This window comes from Dermacentor andersoni, chromosome 5, assembly GCF_023375885.2.
Source record: "Dermacentor andersoni chromosome 5, qqDerAnde1_hic_scaffold, whole genome shotgun sequence".
Lineage (NCBI taxonomy): Eukaryota > Metazoa > Arthropoda > Arachnida > Ixodida > Ixodidae > Dermacentor > Dermacentor andersoni.
In genome coordinates, this window is record NC_092818.1 from 129611913 (window position 1) to 129632298 (window position 20386).

Here is a 20386-nt window from a genome sequence, read left to right on the forward strand (position 1 = left end):
GGGGGCCGGGGGGCCGTGGGCCCCGGGTGCACGGGGCCAGTAGGGGGGGGTGTCATATACATCTGAAGATACCCGAAAATAGTCGATATCCTCGCCTTCATCGACTACAACCGGGGGGAGAGGGGGTCACAGAAGAGCTAAGGGCCCCGGGTGCCAGACGACCTAGCTACGCCACTGCTTTGGGTGTATCCATGAATGTATTCATGGTTGTATCGATGGCCGACGTTTGTCGTTGACGGACTTACAATGTATGCTTCCTCGTTTTTCGGAGCGTATAGACATCGTACTCAGGACTATATACTCAGCAACAAACCTGCAGATGCTTTCATTTGCCATCTTCACACAAGAAAAATGCTTAGAAAATCAGTCATTGTTGCTGTACTATTCTTACATTAATAACCATTAAGCGCGATATGTCGTCTAATAAGTTTATTAATCCACAACAAAACAAAACGCAACTTCGTATTTAAGACGGCAGTTGGTGGCTGTAGTCATAGCCTCCTAGCACAATATCGTAGGCTACGCTGTAGAATAAAGAAAACCGAAACTTGCTACCATACGCTGAGTAACGGCTAAAATGGGCGGCTCAAGGAGTTGACGCTGGCAACATTGTCCGTCGGCGAAGCGTGCGACGTCTTGCCTCTCCTTGGAGTGCCATTTACATTAGCCATGTGCTGCTCCTGTTGCTCCGTTGACGCTGTTTGCCGCTTCTATTCAGGTTCATGTACTTTTTCCTTATGATCTACTTATCTGTGCTAGTACTAGGAGTGCTTGGCTTGTTGAGTCTCACGCCTTTCGATAAGCAGCGATGGCACAGCACGACAACATCACGGCATCACAGCGCATGATATGTTCATGCACGGGCGCATTGACGACGTCATTTTTCGGTGAGTATCTTTCCCCAAAAGTTTATTGGTCGTAAACAAAATCAGAAGTTCAGTCACGGTGCGTGAACACATGCTGAAATACGTCACTGTAGGTAGAGTCACACCGCCGTTTTGAGGCCGCAACTCCTTTCATTGCGTTTCCTTCGGCATGGAACTGAGCGTTCGTTCCGTCGTCTCTGCCGAAACTTTCGCGCCGCACTCACAATAAATAACCTTCAAAGCTCATCAAATTTAGATGCCGCCGTACTAATGCACTAGGTTGCTCTGTATGCTTTGAATGTGTTCAGCTTACATTTGCTTGCGCGATGTGTGAAACCATTGTGGTGATCACTGTGAAGTACAGGACTTATTGTACTAAGCGGCTTTTCCCCTGTTGTGTTGTCATTTCACTCAGAACACAGTAAACGATAATAGAGCTGATGTATAACGTCATCCGTCGTCGACTTGAGTGATTGCTTGTGATGTCTGTTGTCTTGCGTTTTACACGGGTTTCGGATTGTGACCCGCTTAGGTGCTGTGAAGGCTCTGCTCGCTCTCAAAGTATTTGCAAGCAGTACCTCGTTGTTTGGTGGTAGTGTTTAGCGAGAGTATCCTGTTTCAGCCAAACGCCTGCTGCCTGCAATGTGCGTGCCAAGTACGCTGCATTGTGTACGAAAGCGGAACGTGCACGCTCTGAGAGTTTGTTTGGGCGTAGTCGACAAGATAGGCTAAAGGCCGTCGTTCTCTACTGTTGTTTACAGTGCACTTCAAACATGGATGCCTGCTACGAGGAGAGGAACGTCAAAGGCCACTCAGTTTGGCACCTCATACGTATTCTCTTTGGCAGGGCTCCTCGAGACTAACTCAAGGCGACGTGCTCGGCCCTCAAGGACAGAGCTGCATAATTGAAGCAGACCTGTTATTTTGAACAAGCAGATTGCAGAGCTTCTTATTCTGTTTTTCACACTGTTTCATCGCGGGGAAGGTCCACGATGAAGTCAATAATTCAAGGAAAAAGAATTAAAATTTCAGTCGGACGTGCGCGCAATCGGCAATAGTACCGCTCATTCGGTGCGTGCAGTTGGCTTTACTTTCTGTCCGACCAGTTAACTTTCGTTCATCTTTGCGTATGCAAAATCAGGCTGTATGGTGAGCAGGCGCAGGGATTATCTTGGCGCCCATTCAGCTAGCAAATTAAAAAGAAGGAAAAGATTGTTCCTAAGTGCACCCTGTCATCATCACAAGCAGGGCAAGCGTTTCTATGGGAACGAAAATACCACCAGTTGTGTAAGGTATCCACTGAAAATTTTGCTGTCTGCTATTTCTTTCATCAACATGGTGTAGCAAGCTGCGGTCACCTTTGCCTCGTGAATTTCTTGTACATAAATTGTTGCATCTTCTAGGCAAGCTTAGCGTGTTGAAAATTGCGTCCTTGCTGAAAAAGTGCCAGTAATGCCTTGCAGCCTTTTGTTTTCTCTTGTAGCTAGTCTTTTTCTTTGTCAAATACCATGGACACATGCTAATGGCTACATTTATGTTTTGTGTAATATTTCCTCTCTTCACATTGCTGTGGTCCATTATTTAATTTTTATTTCTAATGCTGGCTGAAGTGAAAGGAACACAAAATGAAATAGATGGTTTAGATAGTAGTCACTTGTGTGCACGAACTTCTCCAGGAATATTTTCCGATACAGTTAATAAATATGCTCTAGCACACTTCCTAGTGTTTAACGTTCATCACACTCTTCAAATACATCTTGCTTCAACAAAATGTGTGTTTGGCCGTACACTACTGCAGCTCTCTCCTTTGTGCATTTGGTTTGGGATGTGGCATTGAAGGCAATTGTAGGAAAATGTTAAGTCAGGGAGATTGAATTTCTGAAATAGCACGTGTGTCACTTTTACTGATTGAAGGATTATCAAGCAGGAGGATATAAAAGTGAGAGACCGGTTGCAACACCACATTTAAATTTGCTAACCTGCTCCTTGATTTCGTTTAAATTTCCAAAGCTTCTGGCTTCACAGGTTCTGGCAAGAACTTGCTCAGGCAAGTTGAATGGTTGTTCATTAGAAAAACGAATTCAGCACTAAAAAATAGAATAGAGTTCAGTCGGACCACATTTATTGGCTTTGCTGTAAGCTTAGTACCCACGCATACGTATGCAGGATGTTAAAGAAAATAATTGTGAATATAGGAAACATTGCAGGGAGTTAAGAGAAGCCTCATCTTTAAGCAACTGAACTTTAAGTTGACCTTGTATTTTGGGGTGGGCCATAAGCAACTGTGGAGCTGCACCTTGCTTCTGCTTGGTACAAATAGCTGAATTGTAGTGCATTGTTGCTTTGCTGGTGGTAGTTCGAGTGAGGTCTATCGCAGCAACCATTGTCATGCAGGAGATAGTGCAGTTTGTGTAATCCTATGATATTTGATAGATGGAACATTGCTTCTTTGAGCAGCAAAATACTGAACACCATAGCAATGATGTCATCATTGTAGCAGTGCACATGTGGGGTGATCATTTTTAAGTTTTATAGAACTTTTAGAAATTGCCCATTGCAGATAACATAATTCTAGTCCTTGGGCTGGATTATTCAGAGAGGCGGATATTATTTGCACGAAAAATCGAAATACATATTCAATTAACAGTAATTTACTAATTAAATAGTTAATTGATTCCTTTAAGGCGCATATTGCAATTTACGGATTGTAGCTATGAGTTTTTCAGGCGTATCCACTTGGAATGAATTTCCAGAATGGCATCAGTTTGGAGATATGTGCCATCAAACTCGCCATGAAAATGCACTATTGGTCCACGTCCTTATTAAAGAAAACTCCCTTCATGCATTGACGCACAAAAGTAACTGGAACACTCATGTATTTCATCCCACACTTTGGGAAATAATGTCTCGGAACTGGCATCGTCCTGAAATTTCAAGTAGATGCGTCATGCGAACTCACCAGCTACCATTTGTAAATTGCAGTATGTGTTGTAAAGTAATTATTAAGAAGTTAATTAGTCATTTTTTGTTAATTAGCTGAATACGTGTTTTGATTTCTCGTGCTGGTAATGTCTGCTTCTTCAAATAATCCAGCTCAGTGACAAGAATTATGCTATCTGCCACAGACGTTTTATAAAATTTCAATAGAACTTAAGAATAATCACCCAGTATATAAGACGCATGTCATTCAGTTACAGTTTTATTCTGCTAAAATATGATTTTTTTTTAGCTGTTCAGAGTCATCCACAATAGGGGGAAACATCACATTAGTATTCAGTCCACTATAACTTCAAAGTTTTTCCTACATTCCCACATTCAGCTTAGGAAAGACCAGTCTGCATGCATTCATAAATATAAGCTCCTGCTGCAACCTGAATACTAGTGACATCTGCATAGGAGTGGATATTCTTGTTGATGCAGCGAGAGAGTTTTAAAAGAACAACATACTGGTCTTGGATCAGTCTAATGTTGTTGCAGTGCCTGTATGTTATCTCTTTTGTCATGTTAAATGAACACGTATGGAACGTAATAAATTAGTTCACGTTTTCAAGCTCAGTACTTGTAATGAATGTGTAAGCAATGCAAAAGAAGCTGACTAGAGTATAATGAACACAAAAAATACACCTATAGAGATCATGTGTTTTATATGTCCTTATACCCATGTCCTTGTATTTTTCCATGCCATTTATGTACTCAATGTATCAAACTGAACAAACCAGGCTGAAGTTCTGTAGCAATGTTCTTGATCCACTCAAATTCTTTTTATTTATCTGTTTACTAGTAGATCACAAGCCCCTTACGTTGGAGCATTGCTGAGAGAGGGAATATTTATAGAAATTGATTTTGTTATTCTTTAATGTTATGTTATGTGTTGTTACATTTCCATCCACTCCTGCAAGGCCCCAAGCCTGGCCTGAAGTGTCTGGAAATAAGTAACACAAGCACAAGTTATTTAGAAAGAATACTGTCGTAATTGTGTTTCTTAATCTCCTCTGCTTGCTTTAATCCCTATGAATTGCTCTTGATGTACTTAACAGTCACACCTTTGGACGTGGTCAAGATACGGCTTCAAGCACAGCGGAAGCAGCTTGTTAGAAACAAGTGCTTCCTGTACTGTAATGGCCTAATGGAGCACATGTGCTACTGTCTAAATGGAAATGGCAATGGCCAGAATGGACACCACATCATGGGACCACAAAGCCAGTGGTACAAAAGACCTGGACATTTTAATGGCACATTGGTTAGTATTAAAATTCCTGCCTTCTGCTTTTTCCATCAAGTTCTAGTGTTTTGAATGCATGAGAAGTTTACTGTTCGCTTTCTTTTTCCTTTTTGTCAGTTATGTACAGGGGTTATACAAACAAATTGGCCAACTGCTCAATTGGGCGAGGTCTGGAGGAACTTGAAGTGATAATGTACAACTTCGTTATTAGTTAATTCTCATTGCGTTTTTTTGCTGACTTTCTCTAGTGATATATCACCTTTAAAAGCCTGGAATGCACAGCTTCAGCTTCTAAGAGGACATGTTGTCTGGGCTTTGTTTTCATTTTCTTGTTTAGATCATGCACTTATATGAAAAGAGCAAAAATTTTGTTTGGGCAGTGGAGATAATAATCACGGATTAAGTAAATGAACATGCAAAATTTGTTAACCCTTTAATTTGTTACTTTATGGCACAAGTTGCTATTGCGAAATGAAAACTAGTGAGTGCTTAAGGCATGCTTACCGAGTAGGAATCATGAGAATAGCACCAGCTGCAAGATATATTACTCTCCAGACTTGCAGAGTAATGTGTTGACATTCCAGTTAGTAGTTTTCCAGATGCCTGCCTTGCACATTGCAAAAAAAAAGGTTACGTGGAACATCTTTCCATCTTGTGACAGCGGTTGAATGTGAATATTAAAAGACTCGTGCCACTGTTGCAGCATGTGCCATGAAATAAATAATAAAAAGGTGTAACCAGATCTCACATTTACTTATCATCACACAAAGAACAAAGAAATAGGTGTAGGCTATCTGCTTCTAGATGAATAAATTATTGTTGAAGGGCTCCTTATCTCTTTAGGATTGTTAACACTTTCCAGGTATCTGCGTAAAATATTACACCTTGTATAACTGCCGCAACAAGAACAGAAATTCCAAATGAAAATTTGCTCTCACTTTGTGGAACCATCAATTTCCTCGTCATCTGTCCTTCTAAAGGATTAAATTTCAGATTTACCTTGCTGTGCAGATCGGAAGGCGTTATATTGGTGATGGGGTACTTGTTTAAGATGCCCAAGTCAGCTTCCCTGCACACTTGAAATTCCTTCCTAAGCCACCTTTATACAGTTGGGTTTGGCTTGGGCATTGCATATGAAACCCTATGACTAGAGTGATGCCTTCTGATCTGTGATACAGCAGGTAAATATCCTTGACCACCACCATAATAAAATGGTGCAGCACTTCTTTTCTACTCAGTCTCATTCATTCTTCAGGATGGCATACAACCAGCTTTTTGTATGTGCTGTTGTTTTATTAGCCACTTGTATTTTCTAACGTGCCTTCCTTGCCTTTTTTTTTTTTATTCACTCTTGTGAAACTGTCCTTCATGCCATGCAGTTTCTTGCAGGTCCAGGTCGCCTTAACCATCTCGGTTAATGTGGGTTAGGAATGTACTATGTAAGCTGTAGAGAGCTGTTGCCAATGTGTCCCTAACTTGCAGGATGCATTCATAAAGATAGCAAGAAACGAAGGTGTCACCTCTCTATGGAGTGGCTTGCCTCCAACCTTGTGAGTTATTAGTTGATGCAGGTCTTTTGTAAAGATCTTATCAAGCTAACGCTTAGGCTCTTATTGTCCGAATAGAAAGTTTAGTTACTTATACATGTTATTTTCTTTTTCATTTCTTACTACAATGATGAGAATGTTAACGCATTTGTAATATTTAAATAATCAATAAAAGTGAGCTCCTGTTATAGCTTGTAAATAGTATGCTTCGTGCATACCGTATGTTAGGCAGCACTCAACACTATAAGTTCATAATGACTGGCTTTACCATCATAAGTGCTAAATGTACTTTCAGTTCAGCAAACTTCCTGATCTTGTTATCATAAGCAAAATCAAATGTGACAATTCTTTATACTTCTTCTGATAACATTTATTTCCATTTACCTTGAAAACTCTTGAGCAAAGTTCCTTGAGGTATGAATCTTTACTCTTATACTCTCTATGGTCAAAAATAATATGTGCTTGGAGAAGAAGTTTTTTATTGTTCGCTATGACAAATTCAACTTGAACACATGACAGAGTTGCAGAGTTATGGCCAGACATTACACATTTTGGCAGACCCAATCAGTTTGATGCCACCAGGAGAATTCACGTTTGCTTTTTTGTGGAAAAGCAGAAATTTTAATTTTACATTTTCTTGCCTTCTCCTCAGTTAATGGAATGGCAGCAATGCTTTCACACCCACTTAAAAGCAAATGAAGTTTAGAGTTTAGCTACTGCCATATCTAGTGCACTGTCTGCTTCCAGCGTATTCAGCTTGCATTTGCTTGTGTATTGCACGCAACCACTAAACCACCATCATGCAAATGTGCTTAGTGCTAACATTTAGAGTCTTGCATTCGGATGCTTTGACGCAGCCAACATTTTCTGTTTTAATGATTATGTGATTGTGGCTAATAGTTTATAACAAACTCTTTTATACAGGGTGATGGCTGTGCCTGCCACTGTTATCTACTTCACAGTCTATGACCAGATTCGTGAGTTCTTCAATAACCGTCTCTCCGGACACAAGACCATTTGGGCCCCTGCCCTGTCAGGTGGCCTTGCTCGAGGTAGGGCTTTTTAAAGTTTGCTGTGATAGCTGTTGGCTCTTCGGCCAACTAAAAATTTTGTTTTGCTGTTGCTGCCAGTTGTTAGTGACATTGCCGAATAGTTGAAAATTGCCCACCTCGTGCACCGACCATTGCATTGGACAGCTGGGGCACCCAGGTTGGTCAGCAGTTGCAGATGAAGTATTTGCAGGAAGCTCTTCATCATCTGTCGCTGGATTTGTATCATTATCGGCCCCTACACTGGGATCAAGCCACTGCATGCAATTATTGCAGTTTACCGTGAAAACCCACTTATAATAAAAAAAAAACTTGTTCTCCTTACATTGAACATGCATAATTTTCGGCTCGTAATCTCCGTCTCAACTGAAACTACGGATATCTGTGCCCGTCGGGCCAAAACATTGGCTGAGGCCTGCATACCATTCTATTGAACATGCCCACCATTGTTCCATTTCCCTGTTGCCGTGCTCCACAAAGGCAACAGGCAGAGAGTAATGTAGGCTGCTGAAACTACTGTGGCTCAGCAGTTCAGAGTCACCACAGGGAGCAGCTCGGGCAGGTGGTGGCAAAAAATAAGCATTTTTTGCGGGCTGTTGGGAGAGGCCGAGTTTCCGAGGTCCGAAGAAAGAAGCCTTTACAGGCATTGAGGCAGACTTGGCAGCCTATGCCTACATAAAGTGTCAGTGCTCTCTGCACCTTGAATTGGACATCGAGCTGCTGCAGCAAGATGTGATGAAGATCGCTATTCAGGAACAGTGGTGATTATAATAATTTGTAAATACGTACAGATGACACCACATAGATGGACACTGGCTGCATTTTGCACAATGTGCATATAACAATGCTATATACACAATGACACAACATCACCTGCGTCTGTCTCCACTGCCGTCTGTTTGTGCATTCCTTTCATTCACCAGAAGTGAGCTACATCTAGCACTTTTCCAGTTCTTACACTATGGAACACATGGATTACTTCTGTGTCTTTTAATGCACTTTGTGTGCTTGTTTGTCTACAGTATCACAGCATTGAGATGAGTGCCTAAGGCCAGTAGGCACCGCATTACCCACTTTGTGAGCTGTGCTGGCTTCTCACTATGTCGGCACACTGAAGAAGTGCAGAATATCAGATGCTTTGAACAACATAGATGAACACGTCCAGGTGGACCTCTCTGACAATGCTTCATTTAGGAAAAGTGAGAGTGAATGAACAGGCAGAGTGGCCTTAACAAAGCTGTGCCATGGAAATGCGCTAAATGTTTGTGATACATGTCATATGCAGAGAAGTCTATTTCTTTCTTTCTTTTTCTTTCTTTTCTCCCCCCCCTCCTTCGGGCCATCCTAAAATTACCCCTCATATTATATTAAGGTATTTGCAGAATGTCGTTCACAAGATGGAAGCAGTCTGACCTCATGTCTGGTTTCTGCAGCGCATGCTTGTTCTCTCGCCGATAGCAACAGTGGTTATCAGTAGATGGCATAGCCGTATGTTCGCATGATTTAATGAATCTGAGCACAGAATAGCAGCTGGCGAAAAATTCTTTTGCCAGTCCCACCGTGCAGCTCTTATGTGCATAGTGCTATGCTTTAACAATGAAACATAGGTACTACCTCTGCAATTTTAACCATTATTTTGGCCCTGTATAAGGTTATGTTTATGGGCATGAAGGCAGTAGGCAAGTGTTGCGACGTGCTAGATTTATTGCCTGAGAAACCACCTGACATTTTTTTTCGTTTTGGTGCTATGCAGAATTTCCACTCTTAGAAAATGCAAACCATCCACAATGCTATGGATCCACATGCAATAGACTTTTGGATATAATGGACTATATGTGATGATGTGTTTGGTAGGCCGTAACAAGAACGAAAACAATTTTGCACTGAATGGATTAGGCGATATAATAGATTAAACACTACAACAGACAAAATTTGTCCGGTGGGAGATATGGTACTTAGTGCTCACCTATAGGGCTTATTAGAGATTTTAAGGGTAACAAACAAGGTTGAAAAGAAGCAAGAATTGCACAATCAGGGATGAATTGAAAAGTTATAGGCATAATATTAAAGAAATACTGACACAAATATATTGCATCTTGCCTTTTCTGTTGAAATAAATTGCTAATGAACCAATAATCACAGCGCAAACCTTGTCTGCTTCAGCGAGCTACTTTTACATATTTCGAGCCTTGTTTATACCGACCAGCTCACGTTTTGATTTCAGAGAGCACTGAGAGGGGCATAATTTCATGGGCTTTTTTGTAAACACAGCTGGTCCTGTGTCGCACAAAACTGCCGCACATGCCGGTGCACGAGACTTGTTATTGCTAGTTGTTTTTCTCCATCTACATATACATGTGCCGCGTGATGTCCTTGCCATGGCAACGATTTCTTGCAGGTAAGAATCGCAGACATGGCCAGTCACTTTAAGGTGTAAGCATCTTTAAGCAAACTGCCTTTCTCACATGGCAGCCCTCTGCTTTGCTTTCAGCAGCTGCCAATAGACCGCGACACAAGTCTATGCTAGTGCCACCTTGGCAACAGCTGGCTTCTCTGTAGATGAAGGCAAATTCAAAATTTATTTCTTCTTAAAAACCAGGCAAGTAAGAGTGCCAAGTGATATTTATATTATATTGAACCATCTGGACAATAAAATGCTATCTTCCTGCAAATTTTCAGTAAGAGAAGAGCAGAGGTTAGCATAAAATTTGTTTTTCTATGCTTAAGTGGGAAATGTATGAGTAAGACATGGACAGCATTTTACCACGAGTGACAGCTGAGGTAGACTGGCAGCGCAGCTAGCGTAGGCGCACATTACCATGGTGACCATAGTCCCACTCCCAGGTCGAGCAAACGTACAAGCAGTACGGTCTGCTCGTAGCGGGGTGGGCAGAATTAGAGAGGTATAGCTGAGCGGGTTTAGTGGCCAGTGAGCCCAGTAGGCGAGTGAGGACAACAGCAGAGCGCCACATGAAAGGGTGAGCTATAGCTCAGTGATCCCTCGCTCGGTCGAGTGGAGTAGAGTGGAGCGCTTTGCTGTGCCACGTGACGAACGAGGTTGGAATTACTGTAAAAAGATCAGCACAGTCACTTCAGGTTCTCAGTCGTGGTCATCCACTTCAAATCATCACCAAACAGCCTCGTTGCTGAAATCTCTTGCAAGGGACAGTGGTCCTGTTCAGTGGTGAAACACCTCCGAGGCTTTCTCGCCTGCAGGCAAGCCAGTGCCGCGTTTGAAGACGCCAACGACGACATGCCATTGTGCGGGTGGTCACCATGTTCGTTTCACAAACAGAGTTGGTTCGCTGTGCATGCTACGCTGGGGAGAGGGTACCAGCAAGTGAGCGGCTCGCTCCATAAACGCGCTGGCTGCCCCAACGCATGCGCAGTGGCATCTCCGCTCGCCGGCTGGGCCCGCTGTCCCCTAAACCCACTGAGCTATAACTCTCTATTGCAACAAAAACTTGGGATGTAACGTTGTTGTTATTTATGCCTCCAGTGTTTACAACACAGTCACGTTGATGTAGATGTCACATAGTGCTGCACATTGAAGTGGACTGCCTGTACATGCTTTAAAATTGAATTTAAATATGCTGCAAGCCATACTCGCTAGTAATATTTTTGTAGATTTTGTGTGTTTGTACGCACAGAAATCAATCCAAGATGCTTCAACTTCAAAAGTTTGTGTCAGTACTCCTCTAAGAGACATGAAAACAGCAACATAGATCAGAGCAATAGCATGGATGTAGCCGATAGTATCCTTCTTTGAGATTAGTGGAAGAAATGATGCTGGGCAGGTCACGTAATGACTAAAGCAGATAACTGGTGGTCTATAAGAGCAACAGAATGGGTGGCAAGGGAAGGGAAATGCTGTCGAAGACGGCAGACGGTTAGGTGCTGGGACTGGCAAACTTGCAGGCCTTGGGTAGAGTCAGCTGGTGCGAGAGAGATCACTTGTAGAGGCCTTCATTCTACTATAGACATAAAATAGGCAGATCGTGGTGGTCGTGGTGGTTGTGATGATGATGATGATGGTGGTGGTGGTGTGGTGGTGATGATGATAGAACAGACCTTATGCACCAGTGTATTTTCTTTTTAAAAATCTTGGCTGAATTGACATTTGTTGTCTTCAGCCACCCAAACCCAGCCCACGTAGAGTGAAGAATTCCATCTGTATTTTCTTTCAGAAATAAATAAAACCAGAAATATGCGCTTGCAAAGCCTGGCGACTTCTCCATAACAGTGATTTTTTTTTGTTGGGTGGATCCAGCTCAAGCAGGGCGGCTGCTATCATAAGAGTGACTAGTTTGTTGGGTTCAGAGCAGCAGTGCATATGTGCTATTTTTTCCCACGTGTTCTTGCTGAAGGCTGGGTGACTGGTATGGTGGAACATGCCTATTCATAGGACTGAAATAACACAAAATCTTGGAGTGGTTGCCGTGGTTGCTCAGTGGATATGGTGTTGGACTGCTGAGCACGAGGTCACGGGATCGAATCCCAGCCATGGCGGCCGCATTTCGATGGGGGCGAAATGCAAAAACACCCGTGTACTTAGATTTCATCATCATCATCATCAGCCTAGTTACGCCCACTGCAGGGCAAAGGCCTCTCCCATACTTCTCCAAGTACCCCGGTCATGTACTAATTATGGCCATGTTGCCCCTGCAAACGTCTTAATGTCATCCGCCCACCTAACTTTCTGCCGCCCTCTACTACGCTTTCCTTCCCTTGGAATCCATTCCGTAACTCTTAATGACCATCGGTTATCTTCCCTCCTCATTACGTGTCCTGCCCATGCCCATTTCTTTTTCTTGATTTCAACTAAGATGTCATTTACATGCGTTTGTTCCCTCACCCAATCTGCTCTTTTCTTATCCCTTAACGTTACACCCATCATTCTTCTTTCCATAGCTCGTTGCGTCGTCCTCAACTTCAGCAGAACCCTTTTCGTAAGCCTCGAGGTTTCTGCCCCATACGTGAGTACTGGTAACACACAGCTGTTATACACTTTCCTCTTGAGGGATAGTGGCAACCTGCTGTTCATGATTTGAGAATGCCTACCAACGCACCCCAGCCCATTCTTATTCCTCTGGTTATTTCAGTCTCATGATCCGGATCCGTGGTCACTATCTGCCCTAAGTAGATGTATTCCCTTACTACTTCCAGTGCCTCGCTACCTATCGTAAACTGCTGTTCTCTTCCAAGACTGTTAAACATTACTTTAGTTTTCTGCAGATTAATTTTCAGACCCACCCTTCTGCTTTGCCTCTCCAGGTCAGTGAGCATGCATTGCAATTGGTCTCCTGAGTTACTAAGCAAGGCAATATCATCAGCGAATTGCAAGTTGCTAAGGTATTCTCCATCAACTTTTATCCTCAATTCTTCCCACTCCAGGTCTCTGAATACCTCCTGTAAACATGCTGTGAATAGCATTGGAGAGATCATATCTCCCTGTCTGACGCCTTTCTTTATTGGGATTTTGTTGCTTTCTTTGTGGAGGACTACGGTGGCTGTGGAGCCTCTATAGATATCTTCCAGTATTTTTACATATGGCTCATCTACACCCTGATTCCGTAATGCCTTGATGACTGCTGAGGTTTTGACTGAATCTAACGCTTTTTCGTAACCAATGGAGGCTATATATAAGGGTTGGTTATATTCCGCACATTTCTCTATCACCTGATTGATAGTGTGAATATGGTCTATTGTTGAGTAGCCTTTACGGAATCCTACCTGGTCCTTTGGTTGACAGAAGTATAACGTATTCCTGATTCTATTTGCGATTATCTTAGTAAATACTTTGTAGGCAACGGACAGTAAGCTGATCGGTCTATAATTTTTCAAGTCTTTGGCGTCCCCTTTCTTATGGATTAGGATTATGTTAGCGTTCTTCCAAGATTCCGGTACGTTCGAGGTCATGAGGCATTGTGTATATAGGGTGGCCAGTCTTTCTAGGACAGTGTTCCCACCATCCTTCAACAAATCTGCTGTTACCTGATCCTCCCCAGCTGCCTTCCCCCTTTGCATAGCTCCCAAGGCGTTCTTTACCTCTTCCGGCGTTACTTGTGGGATTTCAAGTTCCTCTAGACTATTCTCTCTCACCTTATCGTCGTGGGTGTTACTGGTACTGTATAAATCTCTATAGAACTCCTCAGCTACTTGAACTATCTCGTCCATATTAGTAACGATATTGCCGGCTTTGTCTCTTAATGCATACATCTGATTCTTGCCTATTCCTAGTTTCTTCTTCACTGCTTTTAGGCTTCCTCCGTTCCTGAGAGCCTGTTCAATTCTATCTATATTATAGTTTCTTATGTCAGCTGTCTTACGCTTGTTGATTAACTTAGAAAGTTCTGCCAGTTCTATTCTAGCTGTAGGGTTAGAGGCTTTCATACATTGGCGTTTCTTGAACAGATCTTTTGTCTCCTGCGATAGCTTACTGGTCTGTCTAACGGCGTTCCCACCGACTTCTATTGCGCACTCCTTAATGATGCCCATAAGATTGTCGTTCATTGCTTCAACACTAAGGTCCTCTTCCTGAGTTAAAGCCGAATACCTGTTCTGTAGCTTGATCCGTAATTCCTCTAGTTTCCCTCTTACCGCTAACTCATTGATTGGCTTCTTATGTACCAGTTTCTTCCGTTCCCTCCTCAAGTCAAGGCTAATTCGAGTTCTTACCATCCTATGGTCACTGCAGCGCACCTTGCTGAGCACGTCTACATCTTGTATGATGCCAGGGTTCGCGCAGAGTATGAAGTCGATTTCATTTCTAGTCTCACCGTTCGGGCTCCTCCACGTCCACTTTCGGCTAACCCGCTTGCGGAAAAAGGTATTCATTATCCGCATATTATTCTGTTCTGCAAACTCTACTAATAGCTATCCTATGCTATTCCTAGAGCCTATGCCATATTCCCCCACTGACTTGTCTCCAGCCTGCTTCTTGCCTACCCTGGCATTGAAGTCGCCCATCAGTATAGTGTATTTTGTTTTGACTTTACCCATCGCCGATTCCACGTCTTCATAAAAGCTTTCGACTTCCTAGTCATCATGACTGGATGTAGGGGCGTAGACCTGTATGACCTTCAATTTGTACCTCTTATTAAGTTTCACAACAAGACCTGCCACCCTCTCGTTAATGCTATAGAATTCCTGTATGTTACCAGCTATATCCTTATTAATCAGGAATCCGACTCCTAGTTCTCGTCTCTGCGCTAAGCCCCGGTAGCACAGTACGTGCCCGCTTTTTAGCACTGTATATGCTTCTTTTGTCCTCCTAACCTCACTGAGCCCTATTATATCCCATTTACTACCCTCTAATTCCTCCAATAACACTGCTAGACTCGCCTCACTAGATAACGTTCTAACGTTAAACGTTGCCAGGTTCAGATTCCAATGGCGGCCCGTCCGGAGCCAGGTATTCTTAGCACCCTCTGCTGCGTCACAGATCTGACCGCCGCTGTGGTCAGTTGCTTCGCGGCTGCTGGAGACTGAGGGCCGGGGTTTGATTGTTGTATTCATATAGGAGGTTGTGGCCAAGTACTGCACCAGGACGGCCAATCCTGCTCTGGTGAGAGAGTGCATTACCGGTTCTGGTCACCGGGATCAGGCCGCACTCCAGGCCTGTTTGTGCAATTTTCTCAACACACGTTTTTTTTTTTTGTATTTTCCGGTGGAGAATTGCGCGGCACCGGGATTTGAACCACGGTCCTCTTGCACGGAAGGCGGATACTCTACCGCCCCTGCAGGAGTTAAATTAAAAATTAAATTATGGGGTTTTACGTGCCAAAACCACTTTCTGATTATGAGGCACGCCGTAGTGGAGGACTCCGGAAATTTCGACCACCTGGGGTTCTTTAACGTGCTCCTAAATCTAAGTACACGGGTGTTTTCGCATTTCGCCCCTATTGAAATGCGGCCGCCGTGGCCGGGATTCGGTCCCGCAACCTCGTGCTCAGCAGTCTAACACCATAGCCACTGAGCAACCACGGTGGGTCCCGCAGGAGTTGTACGCCTCATTTAACCTACAGTGGTGCCTTATTTGATCAGTCAAGGTGGACCAATCTGAGCTCGGTTATACCGCACGGATGGCACTCGGCTAGAGAACCTGGTATTTATGACCTGCACATGTGTGTGGCCATACATTATTGAGGATATATATATATATATATATATATATATATATATATATATATACATGTTAGGAGGGTTCCCGTACAGTGATAAACTAAAAGAAAGGACATTAAAAAGGAGGAAGAAAAAAAAAAGAAAGGAAGGGAAACCAAAAAGAAACGAAAAGAAATGGAAGTAGTTTAGGTGCACATTAAGAACCCCAGCTGGTCAAAATTTCCGGAGTCCTCCACTATGGCGTGCCTCATAATCAGAAAGTGGTTTTGGCACGTAAAACCCCATAATTTTCTTTTTGAGTATTCCGGATGGGCATTTGTCATGTTTACTGTGTGTTCTTTGTAGTATTCATTATAGCACTGTTAATATGTTTCACATGTGTGAGGTGGTTTTAATTGTTGTGTTTTCTTTTCTCGTTACAGTGTTTTCCGCCACTGTGATAAGTCCCTTGGAGATGATTCGTACAAAAATGCAATCCAAGAAGCTTAGCTATATGGGTTTGTACATTGTTTTTCTGTTTCCTTATTTAATTGGAGAACAAGCATTAAATGGTAGGGATATCAATTTAACAAAGCTGGAAATCATTTCATTAAACGGAGGCTCCTATGACTCAGTAGTGCGAATAATGTTATGTTTTCATATAAGCTTCGTTGGTACATGTTGTGAGCGGATGTTACTAAATAGTGGTTCCTCGGTAGTTTCTAAGTAAGGATTCAGATGAACGACGATGCCTTAGCAGACAGGGCTGTCATGTCACAGTCCAAAATGCACGTTTTGGTCTGTCATGTTTCACATGTGCTAATTCTCCAATCATGTTCTGAAACAGTGCTTTGAAAAAAAATTCAGAAAGCCTAGAACTCGGCAGTGTATGGGGTAGTAAAATCAATTCCTGGTTATGATGATCACATTCCAACGGCAACAGAATGCAAAAGCACTGGTGTGCCTTAGATTTAGCTGGTGGTTAAAGAACGATGGAAATTAACCCAGAGCCAACTGCAGTAGCATTGCACATGATTCTTTGAGCAACTTTAGTATGTATGACCTGATCGATGGGCATTTGAAGGCAGCTTTCCAAGTAATCAAGACAGCAGAAATTTGAGAGGGCTGGCTCCATGTGTCGGTCGCAAATTCACCAATTTTGCATGTTGAAACTACTTGTGTAGTGCTGAATGACTGAATTTCTTATGTGATTAGCCATCATACTTCAGGATCTTTGGAAGACATATTTTTAAAGGCTGAAGATGCCAAGGTACTGTTTCCGAGAAATCATAATTGCACACCTTCTCAGTCTTAAAGATTATTGCTAGCTCAGGAAACGAGGTTTGTCTTAAAACAAGATGCAAGATAGATTGGAGAAAGGCCATTCTGCCTAGAAATAACATATAGGATATTAATATTACTCATAGTATGCATCAACAAGGCGGCAGCCCCATATGACATAGAACATGGATAGGAGCAGAAGAAAGCAGGGTGTATAGAAAACAATGTTGCATTTTTTTTTAAAGGTTGCACTAAAGTGGCACTGGAAGCTTTCTAGATTTCGGTAAATGTCTTTTTGTGAATCAACCTGTTAATTTTATTATTTAAAAGTCTGCTTCCAGAGGTTTTGATGAGTGATGTAGTCAAACATAGACTACAGGCACTTCTAATTAGCGCATGTGTGCAAGACATTGCTGGATACAATGAAGGTATATATCTAAAACATTATGATGTGGCATTTGTTTACATTCACAAACCAGAAAAATCCTGTGAACAATGATGAACTCTGAAAATTACCATTGCCATGTTGAATTGCAAAGATTTTGGACAAAAAAAAAGGATTCAAAATCCATTAGAGTTTGCTCAGTAGTTTTAAAGCTGTGTAAGAAATTGTCCAAAAAAAGCTTTCATTTGAATTCAGCCATCTGCTAAGCATGCATCTTTGCCACTGAACAAGCTTTAAGACTCCCTGACCTAGTAAAAATTCTGCGAGGTTGCAACTCTACTTAGTAGTGAGCAAGGGCTCTAACACTACAGTGCAAGTTTCAGTGTGGTTCAAGGCACTCTCAGTTGTCGTACTTGTTGCTAATTCATTTTTTTGGCAAATTAAGTATTTGTTGGGAATGACAGTGTGTCACTTTCTCCTTCATATTTTGCTGTTTTCTGCAGAAATAGGACAAGCTGTGAAGAACCTTGTCAAGACCAGGGGTTTACTATCACTCTACGTAGGCCTTGGACCAACACTTCTGAGGGACGTTCCTTTCTCTTGTAAGTGCTAGATAAGGAATGTGCGTAACAAATAATTGTCTCTTCTATCGTCCTTTCACATGCAAGGCAATGTTCATAATGACGGCCTTGCCAGAGCTGCACATAGCAATTCAATGGAGTCAGCTTAAATCATATTTTTCAAAGATGCTGTGACGTTGGTCTCTGCTATTGCATGGCATTCACAATTGTTCTGTGGGGCGTGATGCGAATGTTCCATATTGACCCCCTTTTCAAAGTGGGCAAGGTCCAGGCATATCTTCACCACATCAAGCTCAGCGGGGCTTACACGAACTACTTCAAATGAAAACTTCAGTTCTTAGACCCACCGATGTGTTCAGTGTGCAATGGACCTGTGGACTCGCAGCATGTTTTATGTAACTCAGTTGTTGCTAATCTCTCATCATACAGACAACCTCTGAATGCTCTGCTGCATTTGTAGTGCAACCCTAGCTTGAATCTGCGAGACATTCCTGGCCCGGCGAGAACACTTCTTTGCAATTGCATGTAATGATGGAACAGCTAATATTTTTGAGAGCTGCAGAACTTAATGAGACTTTATGAACAGTTTTAGTCTGTGCATGTATCTGCGGTTGTGTATCGTTTGTACATGCGTAATCACTATTTTTCATCTAACACCTGGTGTATGATGCCAGGTTATCAGCCAGACAAACATTTCCAGATTTTCATTACATACAGCATCTCTCTTTCTCTCTCTTTACATGACTGGAGTGTGCATACGCTGCACCCTAGCTTTGAGCGCCAGAAACTAGAGATGTGCGAATGCTTGATTATCACCAAATCGATTTAAATAGTGAGCATTTGCATAATTAGATTCGCAAATCGAATATCTACTATTCGTTTTTTCAGATATACAAAATTTTTGGTGTAGAGACCCATGCAGTGCCACATGTTGCATGCACTGCAGACTCCCTCGTGCGAGCATTACACTTCGTTTTTAATGCAAAAGGAGCACCGAGTGCACCATAGAAGGGCTGCCCCAGCTGATGTGGCAGCAGACTTAGTCACTGTAAGCACTCCCCGATGTTGGCCCAATGGGGCAATAGCGCGCACAGTGCCAAAACGCCGCAATTCACAGAACGGTGCTGCATCAGCCAGGTCGGCTCCTTTCAGTACAAGGTTTGTCTGAGTCAGCAGGTCCGATCGAAATGATAATGCAACGCATAAAGAGGGAATGGCAACAAAAGCAGCATCTATTTCATTAGGTGCGAACCCATGTACAAAGATAGGGCTGATTACCTGCCAATAGGCATGTGCAGGTCATGTTCACTTAGGAGCCCACTTCAAGAGCCATCAATCTAACTCACACGTGGGGTCTCAATACCAATCACTGATGAGCCACCCGTACGGACATCTTAGCGGCGAACATTGCGCGACGGCTTACAGCCTGTTTCCGCATTCCCCAGTGGTGAAGTTTTGTCACAACCACACTGCCGGAGGCCATTAGGCCTTATCAGCACTGTTTCATCGAGCATTGGTGATTAAAGTTATGGTATAGTGCTGATTCAATGCAGGTCTATTCACAGCGGCCACACGACACTCAAAATGCATACAAGCCGGCTCACAAATAAAAGCGAGTGCATGGAATGGCAACAATGTTGTTAATGGCCGCCATCTTTCTGACAAACCGTATGGCAGCCTCTCGCTCTCGACGCCGTTCATAGATGCACATTGGCCTCTCTTTTTCTAACTTTGAGCAACCTGTCACAAGACTAGCTTTGGATTTACGCGACGGGTGCGAAAGTGTCATGGCTGGGTGCATGCACTTGTGCAGACGACGGGTAAATGGGGAGGGGAGTGCAGGGGGCAGTGAGCGTCTCGCGAACTTCAGAAATCAGAGATGTTTTTATTTCCAACAAACTTTGTTGAAACAACATATGAAACACTCATCTATTAGGATATACAATTACAAAATGGCAAAAGAAATGTGCAACATGAAAGGAAACATTAATCTTTTCAGATAATTATATTTAGTACCATATTTACTCGCATAATGATCGCACTTTTTTGTCAAGAAAATTGATGCAAATTCAGGGGTGCAATTATTAGGCGGGTTAAATTTCCCACAAAAAGAAACGATGCCTTTTTTCATCCTGCATTTGCTGCGGGATGACAAGCAGATGACAAGCTGTCAGTGCGGGACACCAAAAAAAATGGCGGCTGGAGGAGCAAGCCGAACGCGCCGAATGCGATTTCTTTTTTTCTCGTGAGTACATTACCCGCATTGAAACAGTTTCTTCCGTATCAGTAATGAATATTGTCGTTAATATCAGCAAGCTTGTGACAATAACGTAGCCATGTCCACTTTGAGGG

The 20386-nt window shown here is 42.7% G+C and overlaps 1 protein-coding gene across 2 annotated transcripts in view; it reads left to right on the plus strand.

The window, feature by feature from the left end:
* Positions 1-611: 611 nt before the first annotated feature.
* The window catches only part of LOC126531154 (mitochondrial glutathione transporter SLC25A40-like), a 45179-nt gene continuing 25404 nt past the window's right edge, over positions 612-20386 (plus strand). Inside the window, exons 1-6 of one of the 2 annotated variants that reach the window (XM_055070990.2) lie at positions 612-887; positions 4904-5106; positions 6571-6638; positions 7560-7687; positions 16231-16305; positions 17957-18055. In XM_055070990.2, the coding sequence (XP_054926965.1) occupies positions 809-887; positions 4904-5106; positions 6571-6638; positions 7560-7687; positions 16231-16305; positions 17957-18055 (652 nt within the window). In that variant the 5' untranslated portion in view covers positions 612-808. The remainder of the gene's footprint in view (positions 888-4903; positions 5107-6570; positions 6639-7559; positions 7688-16230; positions 16306-17956; positions 18056-20386) is intronic. The other variant, XM_050178574.3, reaches the window with a different exon arrangement.